The sequence below is a fragment of the Vigna radiata genome, chromosome 4, assembly GCF_000741045.1.
Source record: "Vigna radiata var. radiata cultivar VC1973A chromosome 4, Vradiata_ver6, whole genome shotgun sequence".
NCBI classification, from domain to species: domain Eukaryota; kingdom Viridiplantae; phylum Streptophyta; class Magnoliopsida; order Fabales; family Fabaceae; genus Vigna; species Vigna radiata.
The window spans coordinates 16,677,277-16,691,736 of NC_028354.1; the positions used below are offsets into that span (position 1 = coordinate 16,677,277).

The 14,460-nt window shown below is 30.3% G+C and overlaps 1 protein-coding gene across 2 annotated transcripts; it reads right to left on the bottom strand.

Moving 5' to 3' along the window:
- Nucleotides 1-841: 841 nt before the first annotated feature.
- Nucleotides 842-5,264, bottom strand: LOC106759485 (serine/threonine-protein kinase D6PK). Of its 2 annotated transcripts, none has more exons than XM_014642672.2 (3): nt 4,853-5,264; nt 2,705-4,164; nt 842-1,924 (listed from the first exon to the last, which is right to left on the bottom strand). In XM_014642672.2, the coding sequence occupies exons 2-3, from the start codon at nt 4,114-4,116 to the stop codon at nt 1,042-1,044; spliced, it is 2,295 nt and encodes a 764-aa protein (XP_014498158.1). In that variant the 5' UTR covers nt 4,117-4,164; nt 4,853-5,264; the 3' UTR covers nt 842-1,041. The 2 variants fall into 2 exon arrangements, with proteins under 2 accessions (XP_014498158.1, XP_014498159.1); XM_014642673.2 differs by lacking the exon at nt 4,853-5,264 and adding an exon at nt 4,597-4,804.
- Nucleotides 5,265-14,460: the final 9,196 nt, after the last annotated feature.

A 14,460-nucleotide genomic window follows, 5' to 3' on the forward strand; every position in this document is an offset into this window, starting at 1 on the left:
TTTTATTTTTATTACTTTTATTTTAATTATTTTAATTTTAATTTTAGTAATATAATTATTATAATAATATAAATTATATTTTAATAATTATTAAAATATGAAAAAATATTAAATAATATTAGATTTTTAAATTAAATTAAAGAGTTATTAAAATATAAATAAAAGACAGTTTTGAAAAAAATTTGAAAAGGATACAAAGTTAAAAAATGTAGGATTATTCTAAATAGAAAGAAAAAAAGTAAAAAATATATTTACTAAAGTTAAAAAATAAAGTTTTGAAAAAGTTAGAAATACAAGATTACCAGAGATGCAGGATGAAACACCTTACTTTAAATAGAAAGTGAAAAGTAAAAAAAATATTTAGTAAAGTTAAAAGTAAATTTTTAAAAAAGTTGGAGGTGCAGGATGAAACCTTTGGAGGTGTAGGATGAAACACCCTTTTTAAAATTTAATTCTGGTACTATTTGTGCCCGAGAAGGCCCAACCTGGAGTAAGATGAGTCGGGAGGAATAGCCCATTTGCCTAGTTTGTCATTTTATTATTATTTTTTACGGTTAATTTATTCTGCACGATGAATAATATTTTTAATTTCTAACACTTCTTTATCGTTACAACCTAATATTTCTTTTTTCAGTTAATAGTGAATAAAAATGTTTTATTATGTTAGTTCACATATACTAACACAATTTCTTAATCTTCATTCTCATCCATGTTTACCATGTGGCGATGCATGATAAGGTGACAACGTAGGAGTTGTCACTGTCAACCTCGTCCGTCTCGTGATAATGAATGCAAAACATTCTAAATAAGAGTAGTTGAGATTCAAAGGAATAACACAAGAAACACAAGATTAATGAGAATATCTAGATTGATTTCGTATTGAGACATTGAATGATGAGTTATCTATAAGAATATATAAGGTGGTATCATTTCCAACTGAAATGGAATTCTGGTAGTAAGTGTGACTAAAATGAAAGAACATAAAGAACATGATAACTGAACATGGAAACACAATACAAATGTAGATTGAAGAATCAAAAACTAAAAGAACTCAAAGTCCAGATATTTACCCCCAGACTTCATCTCATTATTACCTCCCATCTTCTTACTACTATTGTTCATGCCAACCCCAACAGTATCAACTGCTTCAAACTTTGCTGCTACAACATCACATTCAACTGCTCTTGGAACTTCTGGTGGAGTGCTGCACCTGATCAACGCCCAGTTCACGCCTTCAAAGAACGGGTGCTGTTTGATCTCAGTCGCACCCCTCTTCACTCCCAGCCGGTGCTGCGGCTCCTTCACCAGCAGGCACCGGATGAGATCACGGCTCGCATAACTGGTGGCCGGTGACTCCGGAAATCTGAGCTGCTGGCCTACTACGTTGAAAAGGGTCGCGCGGTTTCCTGACCCTTTGAAAGGGGTTTTACCATATAATAGTTCATGCAAGAAAATCCCAAATGTCCACCAATCCACTGCACTTCCATGACCTTCTCCTTTGATGATTTCGGGAGCAAGGTATTCGTGAGTGCCCACAAAAGACATGGACCGAGCAGTTGTTGGTTCTGCAACAAGCTCAGGAAGTGTGCTGGATGCCAGGCCAGGATCCGCTTTAGGCCTCCGTGACTTCTTATTTTTCTGAGCAAAAAGGCGAGGCATGAAACATGAAGGCTGGATGCATACCGATGAAGGCTCCATACAAGCCGGCTGCACACAGAATGCGCCACCGGCTCGTTTGGAGGGATCCCCGTCAATATTTCTGATAAGGGTAGGTGAAACAGCACATCTGAGAGAGAGATCGAAGTCTGAGAGCATTATGTGACCATCATCTCTTACCAGTACGTTTTCAGGTTTAAGGTCTCTGTACACCACTCCAAGCATATGAAGGTATTCAAGTGCCAACAGAACCTCTGCTGCATAAAAGCTACACAGCATGACAAGCATTTTATTAGTCATAACATGAAAGGAAAATTACATTTTCCAAAATGCACCATTCATGTAGAAACATACATATTTGCCAATTGTATTATACACTGGTTAGGATTTTTTGACATCTTCCTATTGTTTCAGACTTCATAGAGAAGTGACTCTGCATGCTATGGAACAACCTAGCATTTCATATAAAGCCACACTGATATAAGAATAGTTACAGCATCAATGTGCTGTTACCTTATTTTTTATATAAGGAGAACCAGAACTAGGCAACTTTAATCCAATTCAGGAAAAAAGCAAGGTGAAAAAGGAAAAACGAGCTTTTAACACATTAGTATTGTTCATGGCATCCTAGCAGTCTGAATTATCTCGGCCTGCAGAAGACCTTCAATGCAGAAAATTCTTCTGCCTTATACCTATCGTTAATGCAAGAGCATTCTGGCAATGTCACTAAAGCTACTTTATTATCTAGCCAACCTACTTTATATAAGCGGCTATGTCTCAATTTTCATACTGCAGCACAACCGTATGACTTTAATATTTATAGCACCATTGGAAAATCAACAATGTCCTCTGCATAATTGTTAAGAAAAATATAATCATCGTGTATAGTATCATCAACAGCACAAAATATGAAAGGAATCAACAATCAAAATACAGATGAATACATAAAGGTCACAGACTAGAAAAAGGAGATCTTCACAACTGAAAGCAGCTACTCACAGTTCTGATAAATGAATGTGTATTTGTATCTGTAAAGTTCAAAGCATACCGTGCAGCATACTCCAAGAAATGTTTCCCAGGTTGTCTTTGCCTTAAGGTGTGAAGATCACCCCCTGGACAGTATTCCATTACCAAACAGCAGAATCTGTCGGTCTCAAAATGTGTATACAAAGTAGGCAGAAATGGATGATCAAGCAACTGCAATATCTCTCTTTCTGTCTGAGCCCTAGTCAGCTTATTTCTGCTTGCTAAGGATGCCTTGTCCATAACTTTCATTGCAAAAAAGCATCGAGTTGCACTAAGCTCTGAGAGATACACACTTCCAATATCACCACAACCAAGTCGTTTGAGTAACCTGAAGTGACTCATGCCAAGAATTCCGTCCCGTGCTCGGATGGCAAGGATAGCCTTCCATCTAGGATCATTTCCCTTGTGTGGCTTATTGGCACTACCAGTTATGTTACTCCAGTTGCTGTCATCACTGAGGCCACTGCTATCACTTGCTCGACTAGCACTAGTTTTTGCACTCTCCAGTGATTCGCCTCTAACACTTCCTTTAGTGCTATCACAATTCCTGTCCAAACTAAGCATTCCATCGCTAGTGACTGCATCACTCCGGTATGTACTTGCACAACTATTAACGATGCTCATTGTTCTGACAACACTAGTACTATCAATACTACTAAGGGGACTAACATTACCACTTGGAGGCAAAGATGCATCCCAAACACATTCTTTCTCCTCAGAATCTGGAGCAGGAGGAGAGTTCTCGGTATTCTGAGATGCACGAGCACCTGAAAGTGGCGAGGGTATGTTATGTGTCTCATTTGACTCACCAACCAGGCTTTCTGCAGGAGAAACAACAGCCATGCTTTGTTTCTTGGCAGGAACACAAATTGAAAGATCTTCTAAGAAAGGACCAGGACCCTTCAAGGACACACTCTTCATCAAGCATGCTGCCTCAGATTTGGTTTGACCTATTGGCACATAAACCGTTCTCATAAGATCAGTATCAACAGGTTCTGGGGGATGACTTGCACCAGCAAATGAACTTGGACCAGTTTCCCCTAAAGAATCATTGCTACCCTTCAATGTCTGAATATCAGGCACAAGTTCTACGGCTTCAGGTAAAGAGCTCTTTCCTTTCCACATTCTTGTAGGAACAGGGGAGGGAGGCTCTTGACAGGACCGTGTATCGAACCCCATATCCTCTCTAACCAAAACTATTCGTGCATTTGATAACTGAGCCACTTCTCTTATGGAGGCTAGACGTGTCATGGGGCCATCTCGTGACTTTGAAAACTGATTCCCTTCTCTTGATGGAATCCCTCTCACACCCGAAACATCCTGCGCATTTAGTCTTTGACCAGCTTCTCTCATTGCAGCAGTGTGCGCATTAGATACCTCAACCAGAACAGGTAATGACCGAGGAAGTACCTTTGGCTCTGCAACCCTCTCCATATCCCAATATCACATATCATCAAACGACGACTTCTAGTTAAGAAAACCCTGCAAATTCAGCAAAGAACTAACTTAACAGAAGATTCACTCAACTTGAATTACTGTGTATTTTTAATTTAAAACCAATTATCAAGTGAAAAAGCCGGGAACCGAGTAAAATAACAAGAACATGGAATGAAAGAATAAAGTAGTCTTATTCTTCTTGGTAGTGACAAGTGGTAACTGCGGAAAGCACAAACAGCATCATAAATTGGATCCACAGAGAAACGACAAATGTAGAAAGCTCAATTTAATATCTTGAAACATCAAGCACAAGAAATCATAGACACCATGAAAACAAAGCCGACTGTAAATTCTTTTTCCCAATACTAAACACGCAGCATAAACTGAATATAAAGGAGCTTAAATTGTTAAAGTTTGAAAATTGATGCCTGATAATCAGACACAGACCCAATGATAAGATAATCTCAAAGTACAAACCTTTGAGCAAGAAAACTCAACTTCAGAGGAAATAAGAAACATACAGAGATAGAGAGAAGAACCAAAAAATAATGACAACAAGAGGTGGAGAAATGTTAAAAAATGTAAAAACTCCCAATCTTCTATTTTGTTTCCATTGGAAAACCATGACCCAAAACACGTCAAACAAAAGAAAACAAAGAGGGAAAAAAAATGATGAAAGAAAGAGAGATCTAGGCACCCAAAAGCATAATAGGCAGAAAGGATAGAGACCCACCATTGAAATGATGAAGAAAAACAATGGGTATCCTTTTGTCTTCTTTCAGAACTGAACTGAGAGGTTGTTCACAGTTGGCTTCAGGCTGCAGAAGAGAAACAAGAAAAGTGTCTCTCTTGAGTGAGAAGGTGTGAAAGGTGGGAGAAGATTGGAAGATGAAGCAATAACAGAAAAACAAAAGGTTGAGGAGGGATGCTTTTGTTTTTTATTCCTTTTAGTTGTTTATTTTGTTGGTGTGTGTCTTTCTCTCTCACTAGAATAGAATAGAAGTGAGTTTGTGTTTCTCTGTCTAGGGAAGGGGCTGTGTGTGACTGACTGGGGAACTAAAGTGGTGTTGGAGATAGTTATGGTTAGCTTTTGCTTTCTCTTTTTGATTTTTGGCATTTGAATGAGTGAGAAGAAGTTAATGATGGAAGGTAGTAGTAGCATAGTACTACACTTTGTTCACAGAGACACACAGAGAGAGAAAGTGGGGCCATGCATGTTCCTTCTTTGTGGTACACTGCTTTTCAAAGGTGGGACTCAATCAAACAAAGAAAGTGAATGCCCAACTCTAACCTATTTTTGTGTTTTTTTTTTCAAGTATCTCTGTTTTCAGATTCTGGTATTGGCACGTGCCAATCACTCCCGTCAATTTTCTTTCACTTATTTATTTTACTCTTTAATATATATTTTACAACTACCATTAATATTTTTTACATGATAAACAATCTGAAATTTACATGTTTGGATTATATATTACAGGTAATACTTACATTGGGATACGCCATTAAACATATTATTAACTCCTTAAGAATAAAATAGTTCTTTGTTTTCATTTAGAGTAGTTCTCAACTCAAACTTTTTATATTAAAAAGTTCTCAATTTATTAATTTAAACAAATAAGAAAAATATAAATAAAATAAATTTAGAAAATTGGAATAAATAATTTATAAAAAAAAATCATTCAGAAAGTCATTACGAATATAATCTGAAAGAAACCATTATTGAGGAGGTTCTGGAGATTTTGTCTTTTTGTGGGTTTATTTATTTATTCATTCCTTTATTTATATTTTGGTGAAGATGGATATTCGGAATGCTGAAGATATTAGGGTTTGGAAGAATCCTCTGATTGGCTTAGCTTCGTTGCTTGCTGTTCCTAAATGCTTTTCAGCATATTCTTTTATTTTCTCTTCTTTTCTTTCTAACCCTAATCAACAAATCTTATACTATATTTTCATTATTATTAAGTTTAATTATGTTTAAAATTAGTAATAAATTTGGAATTTTTTAATAATTTTATATTTTTCAATTGAATTTCATTATTAAACTTTTATATCAGTAGTGTAACTTTTAAGTATTGTTATCACCTTACTCATTTATCACCATATGTTATTGTATAATTTTATAAATGTTACGACAACTCAACAAAATTAACATAAGAAAATAACCATCATATTAATCACTTAACAGTCATATAATTTAATTAATAAAAGAATTTAAAAATAAAAACTCAATTAAACAATATAAATTCATTGAATCATAAAATAAAATAAGAACTCAAATTAAAGTTTATAAATGTAGCTCAAAACCTAATTAAATTGTATTATTATAAAATTATTAATATAAGGTATATTTCAGACCAAAATTATCCTAAATTTATGGTGATTGTTTTTGTTACATTTACTGTTGAAAAAACATCTTGTTTGTTTATGAAAAACACCTTAAATACATTATTAATTGTTTCTATGTTGAATAAGGTTAAGCTATGTATCAATTAGAAATTAAATATTTTGTAAGATTTTAAATTAAATATGATAATAAAATTAAAAAAAATCTAATAACGAGAATAATAATTGCCTAAAAATATTATTAAAATAATAAATAAATAAAATAAAGTATTAATCACAAGTAAATTATTTTATTTATTATTCACTTTCCACTTTCTACTTTTTTCTTTTTTCTTTTTCCAGTTCTCTATTTTCTATCAATTAATCCAAACGAAAACAGATGGTATGTTCTCAGCACTTATTTTTAACAACAATTTTCGCGTTTATTCTTACTATAAGTGATTCATGACCAACACAAAAATTGTTATACATGGTTAATTTCCGAGTCTTGTTTTTTGAGATTTTTTTTTTGTAATTTTCAAAATTAAAGACAACATTAATTACTATTTTATCATCAATACTTTCATATTCATGAGAGATTTATTACAATAAAAAAGCTTACCAATATTTTATTATAAAATTCTTAGATTTTAAAAAAAAAAAATCTTAAACTACGCTTAAAAAAAGCCATCAACTAAAGTTGCAAGAATAAAATAATTGCCTTGAAATTAGTTTCATTGTAATGACGAAAATACTTTCTTGGCCATTAAAATGCTATTGCAGAGTACATCAATGATTGTTGTTCATATTTCCCAATGAGATGCTTGTTTTTAGATAAGCAATTACAAATTTAAATTAATAAATTGATTAATAACAAATACTTTTGTATAATTATAATTAAAAGTAAACATATAATAAAGTTGAGGAAAAAGAAAAGTCTCAAGTCAAAACAAGTTAACATTTCAATGCATTACTCAAACTTGAACTTCATATTTAGACAACATATTTTTAATAATATTTGAACATTATTTACGTATTATTTTGTGATTGGTCTAAAATTATTTTATAATCAATAATAATCATAAACATCATCATAAACCAATTACAGAATAATATGTATATAATATTTAAATGTTATAAAAAAATATTGTCTAAATATCGTTATCCGAACGTAAATAACCTTATAAGTCGTACTTTCTTGAAAAAGAAATCTTAAACCAAAAGTGTAATTAAACTAAAAATAAAATGGACGCAATATTTAAAATAAAAGCTTGACCAAACTTGATGAGGGTTATACCAAATTAGGTGATGAGAAAATAGATAAAGGTATTCAAACCCCACCATGTGAGTTACCTTACACCCGTCATTTTTCTTCTATACTGACAACGTAGGTTGGTGTGTTATGTCAAAATATATATACATTTCTGAAAATTCAAAGAAACCACATTTTAATGCATGTTAATACGTGTTTGCTTCTGCTATTATTTAAAAAATCTTTTTTTCTTCTGCACATCTAGCTTTGTTGTTTAAATGGAATCTTAGGTGGAGTTTAAGATCAGATAAAAAAAAGTAAAACTAGTACTGTTTTGTGATTTTTAATATTCTTTATTTAATAATAAAAACGTATTCAATATATCAAAGAAGGAGTGCTAACATGGCTTAAAAAACTATATCTACTAGTCAAAAGGATTTTAATTCTACAAAGAAAATGGTAATAAAAGTCAAGATATGACATATTTTTACTAGTATATTTACTAATGAAAAAAAAAAAAAAAAGAGGTAATTATTAGTTCACATTTTGCATTGATGAACCTATTCTAATACGTTCAATCCTCAAGATGAAAAGATGTCTTAAGGTAATGAATTTTGTGAGAACATTGATAATTAAGGTGGAACGTTATTATATAGTTGAAGAAAGTGAATATTTTTTTATTGGAAATGTTATGTAAAAAATGGGAGAATATATATGAGTTGTAAGTTATTCACTTATTTCAGGATGTTCGATGAAAATCCAGCCAATAAAACAATGACTAAGAGGAAAGAAAAAAAATAAACATGAAATTTTAATTAAATAATTATAATGTTAAATAATTAAACTTTTTTGTTAGCGTTGATGGTCACTCCTCAATCTCTGTAAGAGTTGTGCAACTTAGCTTTATACTTTATAGTTAAACATCCACCAATAGCATATATATATTTTGATACGTAACCGAATTAGATGATAGTTTTTGAGTGAAAAAAAAAAAGTTAGGTAGAAGAATGGAAGAAATTTGAATACATTTCTCTTAATTTATATATTTTTTTAATTATGTTTCACTTGATTAATTTTAATTAATCATGGATTGATAAGTTAATTCTCATTATGGATTTAAAAGAGGTGTGTTAGATTTTCAGTAAGTAAGCTTCAATTCCATCCATATCCGAATGACTTTTTCTCATTCACAATTCTAGTATTTGGTAATAAGAAGAAAAACAAAATGTTTAAAATATTATGAACTAAAATAATTGCTAAACATTAAATAAAAGTTTTAAGAAGTAAAGTACATTAACTGAATGAATAAGAAGTTAATACATTATAAAGGCAAGGCTACAGGTAACAAGTACAAGCACAGGCTAGTGAACTAATTAACGGCTAAGCAATTATTCAATTATTACTACCAAACAACCTCCATTTTCACTATTTGTCACTTTTTCTTGAATTATCAGCTTCAATCGGATTTAAATATAATCTTCTTATTTTTTTAATTTAATATTTTCATAATGTTCGACAAATTAATTTATCAAAAATTGAATTGATATGAGTAACTTGATAAATAATTTTATATAAATAATTGTTCACAAATTTACATCATTATCACTTTTATCCTCATTAAGTTATCACTTTTATCCTCATTAAGTTATGTATAAATTATTGTATTCCTCTCTCGTATTCAGTATTGATGCGTGGTAAATTGACCAAATCTCTATCTATATATAAATATATTGAATCCCAAACGGGAAACTAAACATACAATTAAACATTGAAGTAATCACATATCCAACATAAAAAAATTACAATCTAGAACAAAATCTATAAAAAAGTAAATTTAAACATCAAAATAATAATATAGGAGCGAGAAAGACCAATAACAATTGACACTAATGTTCCGAATGATATAAAATTCCACTACACAAAAATTGAACATGGACAAAAATACAAACAAAATATTAGTTTTAGGAACCAAAACAAACGAAAAATAACCTCTAAGGTGGAGAATCAAAATAGCGAACGAAAGAAGAGGTTTGAGATGATTTTTGAACGGTGAGAATGGTTGAAGAACCTTCACGATGGCAATGAAGGCACCAAAAACAACGTTGAGCAGTCTCAAAACAAGGAAACAAGGTGCAACAAGTGGGGCATAACGTTGTTTTGAATTCATAGAGGAGAATGAAGAAAAAAGAAATTGTTTACCCTTTGTCTTTCATTTTCTTTTAACTTGGCAAACGATTCTACCTCGGTTCTAAAGAAAATTGCTTTAGTTAATAATGAACTGAAGCATATATTTTCGTGAAAGTTTCAAAAATGCCATTACGCCATGTTATGTTGTGCTTTCTTGAAAACTGAAGAATAATAAGCACATTAGTATTTCCTTTTTTACTAGTGTATGTAGGGAACAAAACCATACAATTGTGCATTGTCTTGGAATGATGACCATTTGTTTCTAATGGATCTTACCATGAATCACAAATAGTTAGTTCAATAATTAACCGTACTTTGTGAAATATTACATTAAATAACACATACCCATCAATGTACGGTGCAAGGTACATATCTCTTTTTGACTCAAACATCCATGTGTACAAATAAGTTTGCTTGTGATTAAGTGTGTTTCAATAAGATTGAATGGTCTAAGGTTCAATAAATCCATAGATGGAAATCCAACATTGGTTAACAATGATTGTGTCTATGTACCTATAACAAGAAAATTAAGTATAAATTAAAAAGTAAAAATTCCATGATTTAAATATGGAATACAGTGAAAAGTCTTACATGCATCGTAGTTGTATGATTGAAATGTTCAACATTTTGTCTCGCCCAATGATCTCTAGTGCATCATTTAGATTAATGTACAATGAGACATGATACCAGAGGCCAAATATTAACTCTCACTTTAACACTAGCAGTTCTCTATTCAACTTGTTTAATTTTTTTAGGAGCTTTCCTAGAACATCATCTTCTACTTTTTGCCATGTCATCATCTTCATGGATAACATGTTGACACATGACCTACATTTTAAGATCTGAGAACTAAAATAAAGATTTTCAAAGGTATGGATCATTTATTTATAAATTATAAGATAAAAATACTAAGAATAACATTATAGTACCTATGGTGGGACAAAGTATGACATGATAAATGCTTTAAGCCAAGTTATAAATATGCACAGGGCCTCCCTTATGAATTGGATTTCTGAAGTTAGCATAGACACTCAAGCATAGGGATCTCGAACTTCGTCAATCGTCACACGAGTGGGCAGTAGTGGAGCACCATGGATAATTTGTTCTCCTTCAAATTGTCGTCCTATGACCACTACATGCAAAGGATCTCCATCAACCAATAGCTCATATTGACTTGTGTAGTTAGTATGATCTACATCAGAGCATGAGTCTTTTGTGCTCACACAACGTCCAGTTGGAACTTCAGTAGGTAACTCAATATTCTGTTGTTCCTCAGTTACTCAATTCTATACGAAGATAAATTTTTAAAAGTTGAAATATAAAATATATTTCTGAAAGATAAATTAGACCTGTTGATTTAATATTTTTATTCTTTGAAAAGGTATAATTTAAAAATAATTATGTGTATATATTATGTTTTAACATAATATATAATGCTTTATCTAATTAAGCATTATAGTCATTCAATATTGTTTATTTTAATATATATTATTTAATAATATATAAAAAATAAAATTAAAAGAAAAATAAAATAAGCTTTTATTTTCATAGATTAAAATGTTATACTTAAACTAAAAGAAACTATAACAAATAAAATTGATTTACAAAAAAAGGTTCAATTTTATTTATTTTTTGTGGAATTGAAAGATTAGTGTGATGGATTCCTGTTACAAAATTTGATTGATTTTATATATAAAAACAAGTTCGGCCTTTAGTTACCTGAATGATAGAGATGGGTCCATTATTGTGGGGCTTGGGTGAATGAGGTACATCATTATGGAAAGATAAGTTATGAATGGAGAGAATACTTACAACTTGCTTTATACAAACTCATCAATAATTAATAGTCATATATATATATTTATGCATCTTATTTAAATTCGTTTTGATCATAACATATTCATTTTATATCCACCAAAGTTTAACAAGAAAAATAAACGTAAAATTTTAATTCAAATGGATTAGCGAAGAAGAAAGTGAAGAAAGACATGGATTAATTAGAACCTTAATGTTAACGTGATACATGTTGAATAAACAAATTATAAAAAAATAAATTTTAAATCTAATTTAATTTTATAAAATTGTAAGGTGAGTAATTAAAATGTAAAAGAATAAATTTTAAATCTAATTCAATTTTATAAAATTAATTCGTAAAATGAATTTTACATATTTATTATTATATTGTAAATTAATTTTATTTTTAATTAATGTGAAACTTTTAATATATTTTTTTATGATAACATATATATTTCAAACGTGTGACTTGTGACTTGTTATTACTGAATAATATAATAACAACATGACGAGTGAAATGATAGTTAAAAAATAATAAATTTTATTAAGATAGATTTTAATCTATAACTATTAAACTTTATTAAAAAATAAATTTTAAGTCTAATTAAATTTTAATTACATAACTAACTTGTAAAGTAAAAGTTTATATCTGTTTACATCTAAAAGATGTCGAAGTTTAACATAGAGTAACATGTAACATGACATGATACTCTCCAAACAAGGTACAAGGATTGTTCTGTGAACGAGAGTGGCAGGTACAGGTAGCATTGTATGGTTCATAGACAAGCAATTCTGAACTTGAAACTGAGTACTGTTGGCTTGAACAGGACCGTTGAAGTCAGCATCAACTGTATGCCAAAATTTACTGCAGACTGTGGTTTCTTTGGATCCATTTCTTGTCTACCACAATAGTAAATATGGCTCTACCAAAGTTTTTAACATTTTGCTCGAAAAACTAATATTTGTCCTTCTCCTATGATGCTAATTGGGTCCATTCTGCACAATTCTGCAGACCATTTGGTGCAAATGTTTAATTATCAGAAATTTGATTCTTAATTATATATAATTATGCCTAAGACTCAAAACTTTGAAACACCACCCATGATAACAGAAAGTGACATCAACCGAGTGAGAAATAAATGGTACATAATTTTGATTCTTAAAATAAATGCATGGTGGCAACTAGATATTTAACAGAAAAAAATGATAGAGATATTTAATAATTGCATGAGATGTGAAAATTGTTAAAAGGAAAAAGACATTGGAGAGAAGTGGACGTATGCACGTGCATGGATGATGATGATGGCATGCAGAATTAAGGATCTTCATATTTTCACAACTATTTTTAATAAATTTTTTACAACAAGACACGTGATATCATTTTATTGGTCTGTTTGAATTTATATTCATTTGAAACAGACCAATCACAAGCTATCAGTTGTTAAAAAATAGTTGTTAAAAGAATTTTTTCCTATAATTAAGTCTAAGTGGCAATGCAAATTTGGAAAATCGATGAGAGCATATCTATACTTTTTTTAATATTTTTTTTATTATTTTTTGAATGTATTTTCTATTTCATATCTATATGATTTTAATAATTTATGAATTTGTTTATATATATATATATATATATATATATATATATATATATATATATATATATATATATATATAAGAGGTAAGAATACAAGATATATCTATACAAGATATATGAAGAGCACAAAGATGTTATTCAGGAGTAAGATGATGTTCTTGAAGAGTACAAAGATCTTGTTCAAGAACAACATGAAGTAGGTCCACATGATACATCATTTTTGACGAGTTATGTTGATCATCTTGCATTCATGTATAATAGTACAATAGTTGTTTTTTTTTTTTAATTTTGATGACTAATGAGTTGTTTGAACTTTATATCCAATTATTTTGTCTAGGATTGATGAGAGATCAAGTTGGTTTTCCATGAAAAAAAAAATTAAACAAACGTGGAATATGTCATTTGGTTGTTAAAAATTTTGTGTTGAATTCTGGTTTGAATATGCCATATTTCTCACTCTCATGTTGATAAGAGTTTAATATTGATGTTCCTTGAAATATGGCATAGAGAGACAAAGAGTTTCCAAATATGACTACTTCCTTAAATGAATTTCAAAATTTGACGACTTCTTTCACCTGATTTCAAAAGTTCGACGATTTCCTAATCGAATTTTGAAATCCAATGACTTCTTAATCGAATTTCGAAATATGACAACTTTTTTAATCAAATTTTAAAATCTAACTAATTTTTTAATCAAATTTTGAAATTTGATCGATGAATAATTTAACTAGTTTCAAAATTTGGTAAATACCTTAATCAAATTTCGAAATTTGATGATTTTCTAAACTGAATTTTGAAATCTGATGACTTCTTAAATGAGACTGCAAAATTTCGTAACTTTTTTAACCGAATTTTGAAATTCAATTATTTCCTTAGCTAAATTTCAAAATTCTATAAGTTTTCTTAACTAAAATTTGAAGCCTAAATCAGATTCCTTAATTTTCTAAAATAGATTTTAAAATTCAGTTAATTTCCTAAATAAAATTAGAAAATTCGATACATCCAAAACATAATAAAAATAAATATAAAATTTTAAACCTTAACGAATAAAATTGCTTATACCTAAAAGGTACGAGATGAAATAAAGAAGAGGATGAAGGTGATCAGAACAAAGCGGTCAAACACCAAAATCAAAAGTTTTCCTCTTCAAAAACTAGCCCATCATATTTCCTCTACAATCAACCAATCTGCA

Coding starts and splice junctions, on each gene's coding strand:
- LOC106759485 (XM_014642672.2), bottom strand. CDS start 4,116: ATGGAGAGGGTTGCAGAGCCAAAGGTACTTCCTCGGTCATTACCTGTT. Junction 1,925..2,704: donor TTCTTGGAGTATGCTGCACG/GTATGCTTTGAA, acceptor CATGCTGTGTAG/CTTTTATGCAGCAGAGGTTC.